General features: G+C 57.7%; 1 protein-coding gene across 1 annotated transcript in view; it reads right to left on the bottom strand.

The window, feature by feature from the left end:
- The window catches only part of VWF (von Willebrand factor), a 152537-nt gene that overhangs the window by 81128 nt on the left and 49641 nt on the right, over positions 1 to 21768 (bottom strand). Inside the window, 7 exon segments of the mRNA NM_001329088.1 lie at positions 1787 to 1925; positions 2683 to 2786; positions 10376 to 10536; positions 11879 to 11961; positions 13798 to 14038; positions 16727 to 16942; positions 17393 to 17588. Of these exon segments, the coding sequence (NP_001316017.1) occupies positions 1787 to 1925; positions 2683 to 2786; positions 10376 to 10536; positions 11879 to 11961; positions 13798 to 14038; positions 16727 to 16942; positions 17393 to 17588 (1140 nt within the window).

Genomic DNA, 21768 nt, shown 5'->3' with positions numbered 1-21768 from the left:
AGTAGGTAGGAGGGCGGGTATGATGGGAAGAGTCATCGCGTTCCTAAAACTGTATTTATGAAATGCATGAAGTTTGTATATTTTAAATAAAAGGTTTCTTGGGAAAAATACATGTACACACATACACATATTTGTGCATTCACACACAGAGTGCACACATCTGTACATGTATGCATCCACGTGCACATACACACATACAGATACACGCATGCATACACTACATGCATTCCCATGCTCACATGTATGCACACACATGTGCGTGTACACATACACATGCATGTGCCCACACATAACAGATATACACATGCATGAGTACTTCCAAAAGTTCTTGAGAAGATGGCATAAGATGCTTATTTTGGTGCAAAAAAATTAGAATCCATGCATAATGTTTTCATAACGTTTTCCATGAGCTGTTTGGAGACCACTTGTACACATACACCCATACACACGCACATGGATGCACACCAACACGGTCTTCCACTCTCTAAGAGGAAGATCAGTCAGCTGAATGGGATTGCCAGGTTAAGTGGGTTTGTGTTAAGTTAACAGGATTTGAAGGTTAAAAGAGGGAACAAGTGCCCTACTGGTCCTTGCCACCAGCTGAGGTTTTTCCAAAGGAGAGGTAAGTCTGATACCGCCTGCCAATAGAGGGTAGAAGCAAGGCATTGGGGCGGGGGGGGTGGGGTGTGGGACAAAGCATGTGGAGGGGACAGCAGGGGATGGCAGGGGACAGCAGGGCCAGTCCCCTGGACAGGGGAAGAGCCATTCCCTGCTGCTTCTCAGGACACTTAGCTCCTTGCTGGTGCTCAACACTTGGGTTTGAAGCTGGCCTGGGAGCTGAGCTGGGAAGCTGGCATCATCCTGTCTCTGCCATGAGCCTGAGGGGCAGCCGGGCAGCCAAAGGCCAGGCTTCCAGATGTAACATGGGGACAGCCTTGGAGGGGCCCACACCCCAGGCCCATGGTTTCCCTACCACCCTGCCTCTGCATCTGGCCCGACTAGGCTGGGTGAGGGGCCCCGGCTAGCTGGGCTGCTGCTGGCCCCACCTGCTCCTGCCATGCTCTGCACCTAGGGGTCTGTGGTCCTGCCTTCAGGCCATGCCAGCCCCCCCCCACTCCTCCTCCTGAGCCCACACCTGTGTAATACAGGTGAAAACACTCATGTCAACCAGTGAGAGAAATGTGCAGGAATCCATGAACCTGAGCAGGGGCCCATGTCCCCCTCGCCAGCTGGGAATTCCTGGGCGGAGTGACCTTCCTGTGACCCGCTTCTCCCAGAGAAGATGGTGGAGAATGCGGGAGGAGCTCTGGGCTAGGGATGCCTTCAAGTACACACTGTCCAGGGTCACTGGCCAGGGCCCTGCACACTGGTCACTACACATGGTGCCAGCAGGGAGGGCAGTGGGGGCTGAAATCCAGCCCAGACCCGCTCCCCAAACCATGCCTCCTGACGGAGGTCACGTCTACGAAAGGAACAGGTGCGGTTTCCCAAGTCCGTCGCGGTGCAACCTTGGACTGACAGTAGCCACGCCCCCAGCACCTGCAGCAGCCGTAGGAGCCAGCTCTGTGCAGCTCTCACAAGGCCCCTGGCGAGCAGAAGGAAAACAGACAGCCCCCACCTCTCCAGATGCTTCCTTCCCAGGGGGTGTCGTCAGTGCAGCAGCTCAGAAACTCAGTCCAGCAAAACCCAGAGCCGGGGTTCTTCCCGCAGACAGGACGGCAGAGCCCACCACCGTGCCCCCCCCCAGACTGCAGCCAGCAGCTCCCCGCCCCTCCCTCAGCCTCACCTGTGCAAGGACGTACTGGCACTCCCCAGGGAACAAGTACTTGAGCCCGTCAAAGGTGAGGTAGTGAGCCATGCCAATGGTGGAGCACGTGGCGTCACACACATGGGCTGTGCAGTTCCACTTCCGGTCCCGACAGACGCTAGGAAGAGAGACGGCAGGGGTGACCATGGGGTGGGCGCCGGGGTCTGAGGACTGCTTTGCATACCGGGGAGCAAGGAGGCAGTGAAGCAACTTCGAGGACTCCCAGGGCCACCTCCAGGAAGCCTCAAGAAGCAGAGGCTCTGGAGCCCCTGGAAGCCCAACACAGGGCCCAGCAGGAGAGAGGGAAGACTTGTCACTGCCTGGCTCATGGGGGAGACTGAGGCAAAGGAGGGAAGGGGCTGTTCAAGGTGGTTCCGCAGGTGCATGAGCAGGGAGTTGGATCAGAAGTGGAGCAGCCAGGACTCAAACCAGCGCCCATAAGGGATGCTGCCATCACAGGTGGTGGCTTCACCCACTATGCCACAATGCCGGCCCCTGTGGCCGCTTTGTAAAGCTGTGTGGGGTGAGTGGGCAGGGCCCGGGGTTATACGCAGCACAGAAAACGAAAAAGGAGAAGGAGCCAGCTGCTGTGCACACTCACATCTGCTTAGGGCACCCCAGGGCCAGCAGAGGCCCCTCCTGGCCCCACACCCTGGACGGCCTGGTCACATGGGCAGTGATTGGCACTGGGCAGGGGCCTTTATGTGCTGCAGGGCTGGGAGAGGGTCGGTGCGCGATGAGATCCTGCCCATCCCACAGATGGAGAAACACAGGCTCTGAGACAAGGAGGAGAGCACCCAGGCCCACGCAGGGGCCGGGGCCGCAGGGGTCTGCCCCAGGGCACAGCCCCAGCCAAGCGCCTCCCCAAGCCTCACCATGTGTTGCAGTCCATCTTCACTGTCTCTCCAGGGGCGTACTCTCTGCCCTGGTGGAAGCAGGGACATCTCTCCAGGGCCACACACTTGTTCTCATGCCGGACCTAAGGGGAGAGAAGCCCGACACCTCAGTGGCCACGGGACTGATCCTAAGGCCCTCTGGGGCAGTGTCATTGAGGGCTTGAGCCTGCCAGGACAGCTCCAGGCATAGCCCCGGGAACCCTGGCCCAGGCTGGGGCTCAGCAAACACAGGCGGTTACCATCAACTGAAGACACGGGCTGCCCAGTGCCGTCTCGTGTCCTGCTGGGACAGTGGACACTGAGGTAACCCTGGCCGGAGCCCCTGAAATGTACACTTCTGTAGACCCAGCCACGGCACGTGAAAGCTGTCCCCAAAGAAAACAGAGTTACCGACAGGGAGTCATGAAAAAAATACCTTAAGGCCAAAGAACAGAAGCAATCAAGTGTTGCACAACAGGAAAATGACTGAACCCATGCAGGGATCCCCAGGCACTGAAATCCTATGAAGCCATCAGAACAAGCTACTCGAATGTGAGAACGACTTATGCTGGTCACCTTTAAAACAGGGAGGAAAAGGATCCATGTACATGGTCCCAACCATGCACCTAGATAACCACACTCCAAGGAAAGACAGAAGTTGCTTTCAGAGGAGAGGCTGGGATAAGGGAGTGAGTGGGAGATTTTATCACTGGATTTTTTTTTTTTTTGGTTTTTAAAATATTCCAAATGTTCTTCACTGAGCATACAGTTTGTTTATTACAGAGAAGGGACACTGCATCTAATAAAATGGGTGTGGAGTGCCCTGGAGGTGAGAGCCAACCCCTGCACAGGAGCAGGGGTTTAAGCCATGCTGCCCTCTCCTCCCCAACACCCTCTCCCGGGTGTGCTCTGCTTCCCTGCCCTCGGCCCCCCAGGGAGCTACTCGTGTGAGCTTGGTGTACTCCTCAGGTCTGCTGAGGCCAGAGCAGAGGGGGAACACTGGGAGCCCCAGTCCCCAGCAGGTTCAGGAAGAGCCAAACCCACTAGGACCCCGACAGTAGAGCTGCTTCTGTCCCGACACCAGGAGGCAGTCCCAGACACCTGCTGTCACCTGGCCAGGCCCTGGGCGGTCTACAAGAGGCCAAGGTCACCCCCAGGTGAAGGGACCGTGGCACCCTGGCTCCAGCATTACCTGGGCGAGGGTGAGGAGGATGGGGAAGGCCGGGAGGAGACTCCCATGTGATCTGCTCCACTCCAGGCAAGCCTGAGTCCCCAGGGCTTGGAACCCAACAAGACCCCAGAACAGGGGCCATCTGGGCTAGACATGGGGCTTCCACGTCAAGGTCCAAAGGCTAAAATTGTATGTGGATATGCTTGTGTGTACATGTATGTGGGTGTGCACATATGTGTGTGCATCTCTGTGTGCCTTGGGTGGGGTGTCTTTGTGTGTGGATGTGTGTGCATCTCTGTGTGCCTGTGAGCTTATGTGTATGTGTGTACGTGTGTTCATTGTATGTCTCCACGTGTGTCTGTACATGAATCTGTATTGTATACATGTGTTCACTGTGCGTGTGCACATATGCACACATGTGTGTTAACACCAGTTTCCCTGACAGCAGGAGGTGCTCCCGAGCCCCTCACAGCCCAGCTGATGGACAGAAGAGACTGCCCAGCAAGGGGACTGGGTGGGGCCACCAGCCTGAGCAGCCCTGACCTCCTGAGCCCACCATTCTTGGAAGACAACGAGCTTGGCAGCCAGGAGGGGAGACGGCAACTAGAAAGGAACAAAGAGGGGCTATAAAACACCCCTCCTACCAAGGCCCTGCCACAGTCAGGTTCTTTCACACACACACACACACACACACACACACACACACACACACCAAGCTTCCTTACTTCTCACTGCCGTCTGAGGTTGCCACCTAGTGGACACTGTCAGAATGACAGGTGCACGCCCGGCCCCTGCCAAGCTGGCCAATGCTGCCCCCACTGGCAGTGGGGCCAGATCACAAAGTCTGGCTGTGGGACAGGCAGGCTATCTGATGCCGACTCATACACACAAAAGCCTGGATGCAGGGAAACTACCTGAGCTCCCCTACCCCCCGACCCAGGAGACAGCCCCGCTGCCCTCACCTCTCCACAGCGGGACATGGGCCGGCCCCTCCCCTCCAGGCAGGCAGCTGGGTCGAGGGTTTCCAGGCCTCTTGGTCCACATGCAGGAGGCATCCGCCCTCTGCAGGATGTTCAATCACTGACAGAAAGTCCAGTGCAGCCCAGGGATCCCGCCTTCTCCCAAGCGGGGGTCCACCAAAGCCCGGGCCGCCCCCAGGGGCCATAACCTCAGATTCCCTCTCAGCCATGGACGCCGCTGCCACCACCCCAGCCAAGCATCCTCCCTCTCCTGTGCTCTTCCTGACAAACGTGGGCCCTCTCTGCCCCAGTGAGGTGAGGCAAGGAGATGACTGTCAGAGGCCCATGGAAAACAGCGCCTGGCAGACCGCTAGGAAGGCAGCAGCGACGTGGGCTGAGGTCCCCAAGCTAGAGCTAGTAAGGAAGCGACTAATCCCCTTAAGGGTTCCAGGCCACAGTGGGGGTGGGTGGGGGATCCCGACCCAGAAAGGAAAATCGGACCACAACAGCCCTATCAGAACCACCTGGAGAATCCCGAAGTGTTAAAGAACCTCGTGGAAGCCGGCGCCGCAGCTCACTAGGCTAATCCTCCGCCCTGCGATGCCAGCACACCGGGTTCTAGTCCCGGTCGGGGCACCAGATTCTGTCCTGGTTGCCCCTCTTCCAGGCCAGCTCTCTGCTGTGGCCAGGGAGTGCAGTGGAGGATGGCCCAGGTGCTTGGGCCCTGCACCCGATGGGAGACCAGGAGAAGCACCTGGCTCCTGCCTTCGGATGAGCGCAGTGCACCTGCTGCAGCGCGCCAGCCGCGGCAGCCATTGGAGGGTGAACCAACGGCAAAGGAAGACCTTTCTCTCTGTCTCTCTCACTGTCCACTCTGCCTGTCAAAAAAAAAAAAAAAAAAAAAAAAAAAAAAAGAAAGAAACTCATGGAGACAAAAGGTCGCGGAGATAAAGGTGCCACCCAGGGGAGAACAGGATGAGGTTTAGCATGGGTCAGACGGGTAGGTGCGGAGGACGGGGGTCCCTGGCGGGATTTCGTGGCAAGTCACTTACACCTCATGGAAGACGGTGCCAGGCACTGGCTCAGCAGGTGAAGCTGCCACTTGGGGTGCCTGGGGGGGAGCCCCACCTCTGCTTCCAATCCAGCTCCTTGCTAATATGTAGCATTCAGCAAGTGATGGCCCAAGTACTGGGCCCCTGCCACCCATGTGGGAGACCTGGATGAAGCTCCCGGCTTCTGGCCTCAGCCTGACCCAGCCCCACTTGTGGGCATTTGCATCCTTTGAACACTTCAGAAGAAATCATGGCGGAAACCCTCACTCACTGTCCAACAATCCGTGACACCTTGAGTGAGAACACGGCACTAGGTCTTGGTCAGCTCCAGGAGAAACTAGGAAGTGACGATAGCACTGAGCCCCTCCTTGGGGAGGACCCCATTCCCCCTGAGAGAACACCGCACCAGTCCATTCTCCAAAACGCGTCTCGCTCCCCTCTGTCCATGCTGGTCCTCCCGCCCCACCAGCGCCTCCAGCCCAACGCAGATCATTTCAACTCCACGCTTGCTGGGACAGAAGTGGTGCGGCTGCCAACTCACGCCCGGCCGCACGGGACTTTGCATGGGAGGATTTAATGAGCTTGCAAGGTTTTTATGAAGCTCTTACATGTTGAGCAAAATGAATGTAGGCTTATTGTATTTTCTTTATTTCATCTATTTAAAAGGCAGGCAGACAGGCACAGAGAGTTCTCATCTGCTACTCACTCCCCAAACGCCCACAACAGCCAGGGCTGGACCAGCCCAAAGCCAGGAGTTGGGAACTCCACCTGGGTCTCCCACAGGAGTGACAGGGAGCACCGCTGCCGCTGCCTACTATGGTCTGCATTGGCAGGAAGCCGGAATCAGGAGCAGAGCCAGGACTTGAACCCAGGACTCTGGTATGGAGAGCAGGCACCATGAGCAGTATCTTGACTGCTGTGCCAAATGCCCGTCCTGCTTATTGTATTTTATTATGATCGGGTGACAAGTTATGGGATGTAGAGGAAGGAGTTCTGAGACAGGACTTCCTTGGGACTTTGGAAATTTCTTCTCCTGGGATCTTTAATGCTCTTGCATGAGGCCCACTCTGGATGCGACCCTGAGCCCACGCTCTACATGGTAAAAGGCAGAGAGCGAAGTCTTCTTGGCCTCCCTTTTGGGCCAGTGAGGAGACTGGATGTCCGAGGACCAGGGAGCCAAACACTTAACTGTCAACAGGGCTTCCTGACAGCCGCAGAGCTGGCTGCCACCTTGGAAAACGTAACCACCAGGATTCACAGGGCGGGGCGGCCGCACACAGCAGAGCTGCACCTTCCCCAGGTGCCCAAGGACCGGAGTACCGGCCGGGGGCGGGGCGGGGGGGGGCCTCCCCGAGGGAAAGCAAGGAGACTGATGTGGGACAAGGGGACACACACACCCTGCGCTACAGCTGCAACTCTGCCTCCTTGAACCGGTTCTGGTTCCTGCCTTCCTGAGCCTCGTCCCACATGACAGGAGTGTTCACAGCAGTCTTCTGGGGTTCTAGCCCCAGCGCAGAGCACAGCCGCCTCTAATCAGGTACAGCTCAGACTGGAGGCGGGTGAGCAGGACCATGCGCTGTGCTTTCCTGCCACCTAGTGGTGGGCCCAGGTAATAGGCTGGCTTAAACGCAGCTCAGACACTATTGAACTGCCGGAGCAAGGCTGGGGCAGGGGTCTAGCACAGCGTTTTCTCTGATGGACGCAGTGGCCCGAGGTCTGCAAGGTGACCCCTGCGTGTGCTACTTCCCTGTGCATCTCCCCACGCGTGACCTGTGGCTTTCCTCCAGGAGCTGAGGAGGGTATTTCACAGTGCGTGGGCAATGGCATTATAAGATAGGCTGAGGGGTGCACGTTGTGGCACAGTAGGTTGAGCCACTGCTAGGGACATCTACGGCCCTTGTCAGAGTGACAGTTCCCGTCCCAGTTTCTAATCCGGCTCCCTGCTAATGCTCCTGGGAGGCAGGAAGTGATGGCCCAAGGATTTGGGTCCCTTACCACCCACATGGGAAACCTGGGTGGAGTTCTGGGATCCTGGATTTGGCCTGGCCCAGTCCCAGCTTCTGCAGCCACTTGTGGAGTTAACCAGCCAATGGAAGATCTCTCTGTCTCTTCTCTTTCTGCAACTCTGCCTTTCAAATATGTAAATAACATCTTTTAAAAAATAAAAAGTCATAGAAAACAGAACTAAATGATGAATTTGCTTAAATAAATATATTTGTTTGAATGCAAAAAAATTTGAAACCTATGCATATGAGAGGACTTCAGAAAGCTCATGGAAATGTGTATTATGACTAAGCTATACATGGATTTCCAATGTTCTGAAGTACCTTTCCTGTATTCCAGTAGTGGCCATCAAGCGAACCCTTACTAAGCCCCTCCCATGTGTACACCTCTGTCCCCTCCCAGCTTCCCAACAACCCTCCCCCCCCCAAGAAACCTTTTATTTAAGAAATACAAACTTCACGCATTTCATAAGTACAACTTGAGGAACATAGTGATTCTTCCCACCATAACTGCCCTCCCACCCCTCCTCCTCCTCCCTCTCCCATTCCCAGTCCCATTCTCCATGAAGACCCATTTTTTACTAACTTGATGCACAGAAGACCAACTCTATCCTAAGTAAAGAATTCAACAATTCCCAGCAACCTTCTAATCCAGCTTTGCAGGTGAGAGAACAAGATACAACGACTTTAAGTGCCTTTCCACTGTGTTAAGTACACGTCAGGAGACGGGATCCGGGCTCAGCAGTCTCACACAGAGCCCTCCCCATGGCCTCCCCACCGACCTTTCATCAGGGGGCTGACCATGTCACAGAGCAACCCCCACTCCTGTTCCTGGGCAGGAGCGGCCAGTCCACGGCCTGTGGGCACCCAAAACCCCAGCCTGGAACAGATCGGCAGGAGTCGAGCCCCTGCCCGACCCCCCAGCATGTTCAAACAGGTGCTGCTGGAAAGGCTACCTTCAGCCACGAACACCACTGCCCAGGGTGTGGTTCCCGGCCAGGGCCAGCCCGTGACACTGTGCACACAGATACTGAGAGGAAGCTTCTAGAACCCTTGTGGCAACGTGACAAAGGAATGCTGTGTGCACTGCATGAATAAAAACCGGACGCTCCCACTCCATGTCACTACTTCTTGCTTCATCTTTCTGACAATACCTTTCTGCTGTGTTTACAAAAGCTTTGGTCCACAACAGACCGGAAGTTTTTTAAAAGGGCAGGGGATAGGGGTGGGGGCTTTGTGGCTGTTTCCTACAGACAGGGAGCCGGGCTGATCCAGCAGAGGCTCTGCTATTTACAAAACCCAAAGACCCCTGGCTACACTGCTCTGGGTCTGATAGCCGCTTTCAGAGACATGCCCCACGGCCCGCAGCCAGTGCCACCATAGCAGAGCAGGAATCGTGTCTGTGGACAGAGGAGGTGCCGAGTGCAGCCAGTGCAGACTAGCAGAGTGGGAATCGTGCGTCCGTGCACAGAGGAGGCGCCAAGCTATGCACACAAACAATTGTGCAAGAGCGCAGAGCTCCAGAGGCACGAAGCCCAGCCCTGCCACTCAGCTCCTGCCCGTGCGGTCTCTGCCCCCTTCTAGGTCCTAGGAATGCAGAAGCCGTGACTCCTCCCCTAAGCCTCACGGTGCATCCCCATCCGGTATTTGAGGTCTCCTTCTCCGCCTGGGATTTGGGAGCCCAGTGCAATTATTGTGGCTCTTCCCATTTAACACCATCTGCATGGTTCCCTTCGTGACCAGCCAAGTTCATTTCTAAGAGTCCCAAGGCTGGTACAGCCCAGAGAGCTGTCCCCAGTCCTGCCTGAGGCTTCTCTGATGGGGGGGGAGGAGTTCTCTCTGAAATCTGTGGAGGAGCAATGACCTGTGCCCCCAGAGCTCCAAGACACTCAAAATCAGGCTAAAAAGAGCGAGAAGGAGTTTCCCTGCTCTTTGCTCATTCTTGTCCCTCTCCATGTCCTTAGAGACCCCCCAGGGTCTAGCTGCAAACCAGCGTGGACCACGCGGGCACCGCCTCCGGGAAGGGCAGGACCATGGTGCCCGCCCACAATCATGGCGCCATCCGAGCTGGCCAAGACCTTGCGGCTCACTTCACAGACCAGGACAGCACAGCTCGGGGCAGGAAAGGGACCTGCTGGGCCCCTGACTTGCTAGTGGAACGGTGCATGTGTTCATGTCTTCTCTCGAATGGGAAAGTTATATGCATATATGCAAATCATATGCAGACACATGTGTGTGCCTCTAGCTTCCTGCCGTGAAACACAGCCCTTGGAAACATCCTAGTGGGAATGCCTACTCTCTGGAAATACGTCCTTTGCTTCCCACGGCCCCGCTGCGAGCTAGGTTCTAATGTTCTGCCAGGTCCCACCAGGATCAACCAGCACCTTCCCTGGCTCGGGCGTCCTCGTTCAGCTCCTGTGTCTTCCCCTTCTCTGGCTCCAGAGCCCCCTCACCCCCCCCCCCCACTGCCCACAGGAGCGCGCCAGGGCAGGTGTTCAGGTGGCTCACCATGCCCGGGGGGCAGAGGCAGCCGGAGACGCAGCCGGCGCTCACGCACTCCAAGTCATAGTTCTGGCACGTCTTGGCACACTCCAGGCCCTCGGCGCGCGGGTTGTCAGGGGGACACACAAACTTGACCATGGGGGGCCGGCAGGACAGGCTCCGTTTGCCTTGAGGGTGGAAAAACGAAAGAGAGATGATTGGGGACGGAGGGCAAGGCTTCAGCTTCAGCCCCATCCATGGTCTCAAAATGGCTCGCACTCTCCCCCCTACAACCCAGACTAGACGCCACCTGACTTCAGGAGAGTGGGGGTAGGGGCCTGAGCCCTGGGCCAGCAGCTCCAAGTGCTCACCTGACCTTTCGACCCTCGGCCTGCACTGGTGGTGGCCCACCCGCCCGCAGCCTGCAGCCAATGGCCCATGTTTTTTATGCCCTTGACCATGCAGGAGCCAAGACAAGAATCCCAATGCACTGCAGAGATTTCCAGACCTGAGCTTTCCACAACCTGGAGCCTTAGTGAGCCTTAGTGAGACCCGACAGAAACACACATTAAAAAGTCACAACTTGGGGACGGCCCTGTGGCGCAGCAGGTTAACGCCCTGGCCTGAGGTGCCGGCATCCCATATGGGCACCGGTTCTGGTCCCGGCTGCTCCTCTTCCAATCCAGCTCTCTGCTGTGGCCTGGGAAAGCAGTAGAAGATGGGCCAAGTGCTTGGGCCCCTGCACCCATATGGGAGACCCAGAGGAAGCTCCTGGCTCCTGGCATCGGATCAGCGCAGCTCCGGCTGTTGCGGCCAATTGGGGAAAGAACCATCAGATGGAAGACCTCTCTCTCTACCTTTCTCTCTCTCTATCCCTCTCCTCTCTCTGTGTATCTCTGACTTTCAAATAAAATAAATAAATCTTTAAAAAAAAAAGTCACAACTCACGGAACAAGGGAAAGTCAGGCGACCACAGAGCTTCCACAGGTCTGTGCTCCAATGCCAGCCCTGCCAGCCCCTGTCCTCATGGAGGGTTGACTTCATTTCCTGACCCTCCAGGGTCCCCTGCCTGTTTCCTTTCACACTGACATACTACACAGAAGCCAATGTGGCCTTGAGCCTGAACAGTGCAGCCACTCTGAGGACCTTCCAACTGAAAGCAAATGGCCCAAGCCCCCACCTGCAAATGCACCTGAGCGTTCTAAGGAGATGGCCTTGTCCACCTAGGAAACAAGGGGCCATCTAAGAGTGTGACCGCCACTGTCATCAAGACAACAGCTCCTGCATGGTGGAACCGAGGTCAGCCCAGGTACGGCATAGGGGCTCGAGAGCCCATCCACAGGCAGCTCAGACCCTCCCCTTCCGGAAAACACGTCTTGCCTCAGTTATGTGGGTTGACAGCAGCAAAGACATGTCTGGGCCTCCAAGTCACTCCCACAAACCTGGAAATCATGGCGACCCTGGGCCAAGGCAGGTGCAAGCTAGAGCAGGTGCGCCCAGCGGGGGCGGGGGAGGACGTGCAGTACTCACTGCGGTGAGGCAGGGCCGTGTCGGGCAGCAGGCTCCCCGGGGCTCCGCTTGAGGTGCAGTGCATGAAGCCGTCCTCACAGTAGCTGCAGGGAGGATTGGGAGGGGGCAGCACAGTCACGGCCCAGTCCTACACGAATGTCCACTCATGGTCTCCATCTCTGCACCTCTACTCACTCCTGCCCTCCAATGGGCGCCTGGTCCCACAATTCCCCGAGCACGGCTTGGGGAGTTCACCACTGACCCCATGTCGCTAGACCCCAAGGGATAGTTTTCAGTTCTTTTCTGAGCGGATCCCTTCCACATGACTCATCACTCCTAACTGCTCCACTCACCCAGAGAATGGGGGAGAAAAATCTCTCCTGGCTGCCCCCCACCCCGCCCCTGGCTGTTCTTCTCAGCCCCAGCTGTAGCTCCCCTGGCTCCAGCCTTGACCTTGAAGGTCAGTGGCCCCCGGGCGTCCTCCCGTGCTTCCTCTTCTTCTCACGAGTTGCTGTCACCCACACCCCCAGCTTCGCAACTGCAAGCTCACACCGGCAGCTTGGAGCTTTCATTGGAACCCAGAGCCATATGCCCAGATGCTTCCACACGAGCTTCCTCTGGGTGTCTCCAAGGCAGTGAGGCCAGCACTGAACCCAAGATGCCACCACCAAACCAAAAAGCCACTGCCTGGAGCCAGCGGCCATCCACCCAGTGTCAGCACCAGAAGTTCAGGGGTTATCCCTGACACGGCCTTCTGCCTCATCCTCCATATCTGACCCATCACACCGGGCCCTAGGAGGCTGCCTGCTGTGTGACCCTGGGATTCAAACCCACTTCCCTGTCACCACTGCAGAGAGGAGGGGCGCCATCCCCTCCTTCCTAGACCGCACAGGAAGTCTCCTAAGCCATGCCCCTGCACCTGTTTTTGCCTCTCTCGGTAGCCCAAGTATCCTTGAACACCCTGATTCTGGTTATGTCCCACCCCTCTTGAAATCTTTCAACAGTAGGCCATAGGATAAAGACCAAACTCTAGGGCCGGTGTTGTGGTGCAGGGGGTAGTTGTTGATTACAATGCTGGCATCCCAAATTGGAGCACCTGTCTGAGTGTCAGCTGCTCCACTTCCGATCCAGCTCCCTGCTAATGCACCTGGGAAAGCAGCAGAAGATGGCCCAAGTGCATGGGCCCCTGCACCCACACAGGAGACCTGGCTCCTGGCTCCCAGCTTCAGCCTGGCTCAGAGTGGTATACTGGGAGGCAGCTGGGTCACAGGCACCAGACTTAGAAGGAACAAGTCCCACAGATTAGCTCCTCTGAGCGCAGGCTGTGATAAAGCCAGGCCGCCCACATCCGGCCTCTTCCACGTGTACCACTCGCACACGCTCCCCCACGTGGCGCCATCCACCGAGCCGTCACAGAGCAGGAGGCCCCTGCCTGATCCCGGACTTTGCAGTCTCCAGGACTCTGGACCAAAGCAAGCCTCTCTTCCTTACAAAGCACCCCCAGCGCGGGCACGTTGCTGTAGCAACACACAACAGACGTGGACAGTGACGCCCCCTCCTGGCAGTGCCACTGCAATCTGTTGTCTCCTGGAGCAAATGCTTCGGCCCAACCACCCTGGAGGAGGAACAGGGGAATCACCCATTTCCTGTTCTAGAACAGGCAAACTGAGGCCAAAGTAAGGAAATGGGGCCCAACCCCTGACAGCTGTCAATAAAGCTCAAGAATTCTCACCACCAGCCTGGAAGTCTGGTTCCCTACACAGCGAGGAAGTCAGACGGCCTGCGTGGAGGCCCCGCTCTGCTTCTGACCTGCTGTGCAACTCCGGACAAGTCACTGCCTTTCTCTCGCCTCAGTTTCCCCATCCAGGAAATGGGAGCTCTGGGTGACAGCGTTCCTTTCCAGCTGTGCAGGGGTCCTCGGCGCTGCAGCTCGCACCTACCACATGGTGTGATGGTCTGAGAAGACATCTTGGGGCTGGAAGATCTCGCCATCGTAGGAACAGGGGCACTGGGCCTTGGGCACGCACTGGCCTCTCTCGTCCTGGTACAGCCCCGGGGGGCAGAAGCAGCCTTCAAGGCAGCCCTCAGCACACTCCTCATCCGGGTAGGAGAGGGAGCGGCAGGTCAGGTTGCAGGGCGTGCCGCACTGCAGGTACACCTGGCCCGGTGGGCAGCTCAGCGCTGGAAGAGACGGGAGATGCTGGCTTCAGTGCCAACCTTGGACGACAAGGACTGCGGCTCCACCCCTTGCAGCCGTGACCCCCCCCCCCCAATTACATGTGTATGGGTGCAGCTGCCCTTTCCTGCTAGGGACAAACACATAGGGTGAGGCACACAAATGCACGTGGGTACTTTGAAAAGGTCCTGCAAACCAGAATTGAAAATGCAAGTTTATTTGGGGGCAAAAGAAAAACACTTAAACCATTCATAGTCTTTTGTAATATGCATTTTTTTACATCTTATGAACTATATGCCACTGGGCACCGGGCACCTGGTGCTGGAGGTCGCAGGGCAGGGCGGGGCTCTCCGGTGGCGAGGTCAGCCATGGCTGAACAGTCAAAGTGGGGAGGGTATAGGGCTACAAAGATGGATCTGGGTCGGTGCTGTGGTGCAGGGGTTAAGCCTCTGCCTTCAATGCCGTCCGCAGCCCTTATGGGCACTGGTTCTTGTCCCAGCAGCTCCATTTCCAATCCAGCTGCCTGCTAATGCACCTGAGAAAGCAGTAGAAGATGGCCCAAGTGCTTGGATCCCTGCATTCATGTGGGAGACCTGCAAGAAGCTTCTGGCTCCTGGCTTCAGATTGGCCCAGCCTGGCTGTTGCGGCCATTTTGGGGGTGAACCAGCGGACGGATGGAAGATCCGCTGAAGGGCAGAGCAAGCTAAGAGCTTGATTTCTCAGCTCACAGATGGTCTCTCGCCTGGCTTGGAGCCTTTTTTTTTTCCCAAGTCTCTCCTTAATAGCTCAAGGTCCGAGGTCCCAGGCCCCAGCATCAGCCTGGCCCAGCCCCAGCTGTTGCAGGCATCTGGGGACTGACCCAGGAGACAGGGTCCGTCTCTCCCCCTCCCAAATCACTCACTAATGGTGTAGGTGCTTCTCCGGACTCTCCTCACAGCCTCCCACAAAGTGGCTGCCAGGTGAGCCCTAGGCCACAAGTGTGCCCAGCTGGCATGGCCACTTCCCGTGGATGGGCCCCGTGGCTTACGGAGTTGTGTTCATTTCCCAGGGAGCGAAAGGGAGCTCCACATCAGGGACACTGCCGCCCCTGCCCTTGCCTCAGTTGAGAGAGAAAGGAAAAGGCGAGAATCCAGGAGTCTGCTCCGCCCTGCCCGGCTCAGAGGAACAACCCGAAGCCAGGAGGCCAGGCTGATGGACCACGGAGACCAGCCCCTCCCTCCTGTCCTCGAACGGCCCAGGGAAAGCACTTCCGCCGCGCCCTGAAGCCCCGAGGAGGCGGGAAGTTCTCTCAGCACTGAGGCAGGAACATTCCAGAAGGCCCTTCACCTTGGGGAACACGTGCTGGCCCCGGACAGCCCTCACACACATGGACAACACAGACCTCCAACACCGGCTGATTCGGAAGCACATCTCTTCACAAGCAGCACCCCGCTGCTCCTCACCCACCTCCCACCTCCCCAGAGTCCAACCCCAGGCCAGGCAGGAGCAGACTGAAGGGGCGGGGTTCAGGGAGGGCTCAAGGCCACAGGACAGCGCCAGGCCCTGGCCGCACCGCGCCGCTAGCCTGTGACTGACAGCTGGGGACTCTGGGGCTGCCTGGGCACAGCTGTAGCATCCACACACCTGTCTCCTGCCGCCCTCACTTCTGTCGCTGCTCCTCTCTCTGACTCCTGGACTCCAGACAAGACGGCCCATCAGACCCCAAATACTGACGCCTTGAAAGCCCCCACAGCTAAACTTCCCTACAAATATACAATGTTAATTCCTCTCACTGTTTCTCACAGCTCCGATTTTCCTACTTCCATTAAGATCACCTGCTGTGGGTGTCCGAACATCTACTTCACCTTAAAGATGGGAGTGTCCACGGTGCTTTATCCTTACAGAATACCTGCCTCACCACTTCTCTTCCACCTTGAGAAACAACCCTTCTCTGCTGAAATCAAGGTCAAGTACACCTCTTCCAGGAAGCCTTCCCCAGTTGTCCCTGCCCTGAAACGTGATCAAGCTTTGACTCAGTGTGGCGGGCACCACCTCATAGGGAGGCAGTTCCCACTTGGGATTCTACATCATCCTGTTGCCTGACCACACTGGTCACTCAGCAAATGTCCCCCGAACAACAAGAGCAGCAACAGAAGAGGCCAATCTAGACGCTCAAGGGAGCCAGGTGTGACAGCCGACGCCAGCTCTGGTGGCAGGGAGATCCACCTAAGTGGATCCATCTACGTGCAGGGTGCAAATCTAAAGACAACATTATTCAATGACAGGTAACGTGAGTCGGTGCTAGAACCGCCGGCCGGAAACCCACTGCCAGTTTGCTGGAAGTTCTAAACGAAGGATTTGTCCGTGTTTTTCACCGCCTTCATCAGTCTCCACGAGGGATACTGGTACCCAATCCCGGCACAGCCCGACCACGCACCTACCGAACACTAGGTGGCAGCAGCTGCAAGCAAGCGCTGCTTGCACAGACTCGGGGATTCCAGGACCCCAGGTAAGGGCTGCAACCCGGCCTCCCTCCAGGAACAGGTCAGAGGGACCCAGCCCTTCCGAGGGGAGAGCTAGCCTCCCCCCTGCGCGCCCTGCAGCGAAGCGGATGGGAACGGAGCCTGCGAAGGAACTGACCTTGCCACAAACGGCCCACCCCCCGCCCGTGTCAGAAGGAAAGGCGGCAGAGCAGGTGTGTTAAGAGGACCCACCGCAGAAGCTGGGCTCGCGCCAGGCGATGTGCACGCCTCTCCCAGCGCAGGCGGCGGCGTAGCTGGCCACGGCGCTGCACAGGCACTCCCGGCCGTCGGGGCAGGAACACACGTCGTAGCGACAGTTCTGCAGGAAGGGCAGCGGGCTGATGGCCCGGTGGCAGGCCTCGAACTTGGAGGACGTCAGGAGGGCACACGCCTCCTCCGCGAACCTGGCTGCGGGGGGAGGGAGGGCGAGAGAGGAGGGCACGCGGGATGGAACAGAGTGGCTCAGGGGCAGTGACAGGCGCCACCCAGACAGCCTCCCTGCTCCCCCCTGCAGAAGCAAACTCCTGGCTCTGGGCTCCTGGTGAATTCATGCTCCTGATTAGGCCAGGCTAAAATAGGAATAAAACTGCATCCCTGGGACACACCCACAGAGGGCGCTGGTGCCACCGTGGAATATCGGGCAGACCCAGTTCCCGGGCGCCCGGTGCTTAGGACCCGGGGTGCGCACCACGGTGGGACCCAGGTTCCGGGGACCTGGCCCGCGGAGGGACTTCCAGGAGGACGTGACCCAGAGGCAGATCCTGGCACGCGGAGCCCCCTGTAGCATCCTCCCGGGGCCCGCCCGGGGTGGGCACGCCAGCCTCAGAGCCATGCTCACTCCCTGCCCAGCTCACGTACCCTGGCGCGGGTTGAGGCTGCAGGGGTCGCCGAGCGGCTGCCGCAGGTCCGGGCAGTCCCCACGCAGCTTCCAGGCGTTGCCGAAGTCCTCGACCAGGGCCTCCACCAGCCCCGCGGGGGACAGGAAGTCGTCGCCCCGGTTCCCGTTGAAATTCCCGCACAGGCCACATGTCCTCCCGGCGTAGACTGTGGACAGCTGCGGGCAGAGGCCGGGCCAAAGCAGCAAGCTCTAGTTTCGCTTAGGAAAGGGATACAGCCCAGCCTGGGGAAGCCACAGCCTACCCAGCTGGCCTCCCTTACAGGTCCTGGGTTCAAGTCTTAATCCAACTCCCTGCTAAGGCACCTGGAGAAGGCAGCAGATGGCCCAAGTCCTTGGGGCCCTGCCACCCGCGTGGGGGACCCAAATGGAGCTCCTGGCACCCAGGCTTCAGCCTGGATCAACCGTGACCATTGCACTGGGGAGTGAAACAGTGGATGGAAGATCTCTCCCTCTCTCTGTAACTCTACCTTTCAAATAAATAAAGTAAGTCCTTGAAAGTAAAGATGGAGTGACGGAGGCCCAGAGGGAAGGTGACCTGCCCAAGGTCACCGGGGATGATTCGGGAGCTTTGGCACCACCCAGGGCACTGCAGCGACAGAGGAGAACAGCTAAGCCCATGGCCCTGACGCCCGTTAGAATCAAAGGCGGGCACAACACCTGCTAAGGACCAGTGGCAGGGGTGGCAGGGGCCACACACAGAGGGCACGCTGATGGCCAGGGGCAGCACTGCCCTCACCTCCTGTGTTCCACCCAACTGCAGGGCAACACTGACAAAGCAAAGGAGGCTGCAGCGGCCATCACAGGCAGAAGTGGGGGGTCGCAAGGACTCGGGGCAGCCTGCCCAGGACCACCAGGGCTCAAACTCCAGACCATGGGCATTGGTTGGGTCATCATCTGTCCTCTTGACAGCCCAAGGGCATGTTCAGGAACGTCTCCCCTGCACCGGGACAGCTGGGGGGGGTCTGCCACCTCCTGCTGAGGGGACCCAGACTGGGCTGGGACCCAAGAGCCCTGTCACTAAGGAGGCCAGGTGGCCGCCCTGTGCCTCATAGCCGGCAAGGGCTAGGCCAGGGCTCCCTGAGTCCCTTCCAGCACCCAGCTCTGACTTAACAAGAAGCAGAAGGAACAATCCCGCAGAAGGTTCCAGAACCGTATAAAGCGAACCGAAGTAAATGTCGGTAATAAGAAAGGAGACAGAGCAGTGCGTCCCTGTTTGCTTTGCAAACATCAAATGTCGTCACGTTTGGCACCAAGTCCCTCCCCAACCTGCCTGGTCAACGCTTAGATCCCCGCTCCGCTGCTTCCTGCCCTCCTCTCTGCTTTGTTTGTCTGCCCAGGATTTATCAGCCTCTGATGCATAATGTGATTTACGTGTGCTCCTTGTTTCTCGTCTGCCGCCCTGCATTAGAATTTAATCTGAATGAAGCCAGGGTTGGCGTCTGTTTCGTTTCACCACGGTACCCGCTGTAGCTACAGGGATGCCTGCTTTGGTCTGCCAGGGCTGCTCTGATGAAAACCTGGGGACTGGGCAGCTGACGGACAGCTGGCACTGACGTCTATGATTCTGGAATCCACCAAGTCCAAGTTCAAGGTTCGGCCAGCCCGGTGTGTGCCGAGGGCCCCGCTTCCTCACACCTGGTGCCGTCCCCCTGTGTCCTCACAGTTGGAAGAGGCTGGCTGGCTCTCCGGGGTCTCTTTTATAAGGACCCAGTCAGCTTCCAAATGCCCCCTCCTCCTACTCCTCCCATCACCTTGGAGGTTAGGACCTCAACCTGTGACAGCTGGGGGGACACTCCCAGCAGGGCCAGGAGGAACCCGATGAGCACGTTATTGAATGAATGAACTGTGCAACAAATGAATGCATCGCTTTGGGACTACGTAGGCCCTCCTGACGCAGGCTGCAATGCAACGCCAGCAGCCAAGGCCAGCCTGAGCGAAGCAAGGAAGTGGGTGCTGAGCCTCATGCCCTGCCTCGCCTCTCAGCACGGGGTGCCCTCATGCTCCCCAAAGTCCCCTTGCTTACCCCACCAGGCCAGCTGGCACCATCACCCCCGACTCTCAAAGACTGTGCCTGTTGTCCTGTAGCTTGTCTAGGAGGCCAGCTTGGCGGGATTAGTATAGGGCAGGTATTTGGCCTGGTAACTAAGACACCCATGTCCCGTATCAGAGTGCCTGGGTTCCATACCCGACTCTGGCTCCCAACTCCAGCTTCCTGCTAATGTAAACCCTGGGCGGCAGCAGTGACGGCTCAAGTAATTGGGTTCCTGCCACTCACAGGGGAGACCTGGGTTGAGTTCCTGGCTCCTGGCTCCTGGCTCCTGGCTCCAGCTCCAGCCCAGCACAGATACTGGGGCTCTCTCTCTCCCCCTCTCAAATCCATGAATGTTAAAGACCGGGAGTGTCCGGGGACGCCAGGCTGTGGCTGTGGACTCCTGCAGAGCCCAAGCTCAGGACACTTAGAGAAAACACTTGCTGCTGAACCAAGCCTCTTCAGGGGACAGTCCTGACCAGGAGAGGGCCGCCACAGGGTCTCTTCCACACCACCCTGCCTGGGGCCGTGCCAGGCAGGGAGGCAGCACACACGTCCGGGGACCGGCTGCCTGCACCACCGGCCCCGGGGGACAGCAGCTGTGCCGCACCCGGGTGGTAAGGGCAGCACCTCCTCTGGGGGCTCCTCCACCCCGGCTGACCAGCTCCAGCTGGCTCCTTCACGCAGCAGCGGCCAGGGCTGGGCACCAAAACCCACAGGACAGTGACACAACCCAATGGGTCATCTGACCAAAGAAGGCCTCTTCTTGTTGCTAAACTGACCGGAGCCCTCTCCTAAGATGCCCTCCATCCATTCTGGCTGCCAAGGAACAAGGGACAGAGAGAGGGGGGAGGCGACAGCACGTGGGTCAAGGGCGCCCTCTCTCCAACACTGGGAGCAACTGCTGGCCGCCGTGCAGGAGCCAAGATGAGATGAAGACGGGGAGAGCTGAGCCCCAGGCCCCTCCTGGAACCCAGGCACCCCGAGACCCGGGCCGGCTGCTCTGGCCCCAGAAGCGCACGGAGAGCTCACAGAACTGCCTGCTCTGGGGTCTGTGGCCGGAGGGTTATTTTTTTATAAAAGAACAAAGGAGTTAGTTTGCTAACTAACTCTCTCAGGGGATCTAAGACAAGAGAGAAGCCATGACCACAGGAGAACAGCAGAGACCAGTCATCATCAGGAGTGCCCAGTGCCCACCCAGGGCGACGTCAAGGACCCCCGAGGATGCAGGAATGCAGGAGGGATGCTCCCAGACAGCCATTCACAAGGGCCAGGAGCCCCTTCAAGAAGTCTGCAAGGCCAAAGTCACCTTTCCCTTTCTTGCTCTCTTACAAGCGTTCGATGGAAGTTTCCGGAGACCACGTGGCACATCACACAGTAAAAGACTGACTGCAGAAGTGCGTGCGGGAATCCAGCTGCCTCCTAGCACACCGGCCATTAAAGACGTGTTCAGAAATGCACAACAATGACATTCTCCTCGCTACTGATTCTTGTTTTGGAAAACTAAGTTATTTTCCCAAAAAGAGAAGTGGCGTTTAGGTTGATGTGTGCTGTGTTTATCACGTCACTTTTAAAAAGGTTAGTAAATAGCTTTATTTTTTTTTATTTTTATTTTTTTGACAGGCAGAGTGGACAGTGAGAGACAGAGAGAAAGGTCTTCCTTTGCCGTTGGTTCACCCTCCAATGGCTGCCGCGGCTGGCGCACTGTGGCTGGCGCACCGCGCTGATCCGAAGCCAGGAGCCAGGTACTTATCCTGGTCTCCCATGGGGTGCAGGGCCCAAGTACTTGGGCCATCCTCCACTGCACTCCCGGGCCACAGCAGAGAGCTGGCCTGGAAGAGGGGCATCTGGGAAAGAATCGGCACCCCGACCAGGACTAGAACCCGGTGTGCCGGCGCTGCAAGGCGGAGGATTAGCCTAGTGAGCCGCCGCGCCGGCCTGCTATTTCTAAAGTCTGATTGAATGTCTGATCTGGTAAACATTCATAGATACAACCCTCCTGGGTCTCGAGGCCTCAGGGGTCTTTAAGGATGCAACGACCTCCTAAGACCAAAAGGTGAGACCACTGGGCTGGTGGGAAAGACTCTGGCCAGAGATGTGGTCCTGGCTCTGCCACGACCTCACGTGGGCGCTGGGCAGTAGTACAGCAGTTAAACTGCTGCTAGGATACCCACGTCCCAGATTGTGGCGCCTGGACGTCATCCTGGCTCTGCTTCTGACCCAGCCCCCTGTGAATGCACACCCTGGAAGGCAGCTCAAGTACTTGGCCCCTGCCACCCATGTGAGAGAGCCGGACTGAGTCCCTGG

This window comes from Oryctolagus cuniculus, chromosome 9 (genome assembly GCF_051225735.1).
Source record: "Oryctolagus cuniculus isolate XC-2025 breed Fujian yellow rabbit chromosome 9, ASM5122573v1, whole genome shotgun sequence".
NCBI classification, from domain to species: domain Eukaryota; kingdom Metazoa; phylum Chordata; class Mammalia; order Lagomorpha; family Leporidae; genus Oryctolagus; species Oryctolagus cuniculus.
The sequence above is the reverse complement of the archived record's forward strand: the minus strand, read 5'-3'. Positions and strand labels throughout refer to the sequence as shown.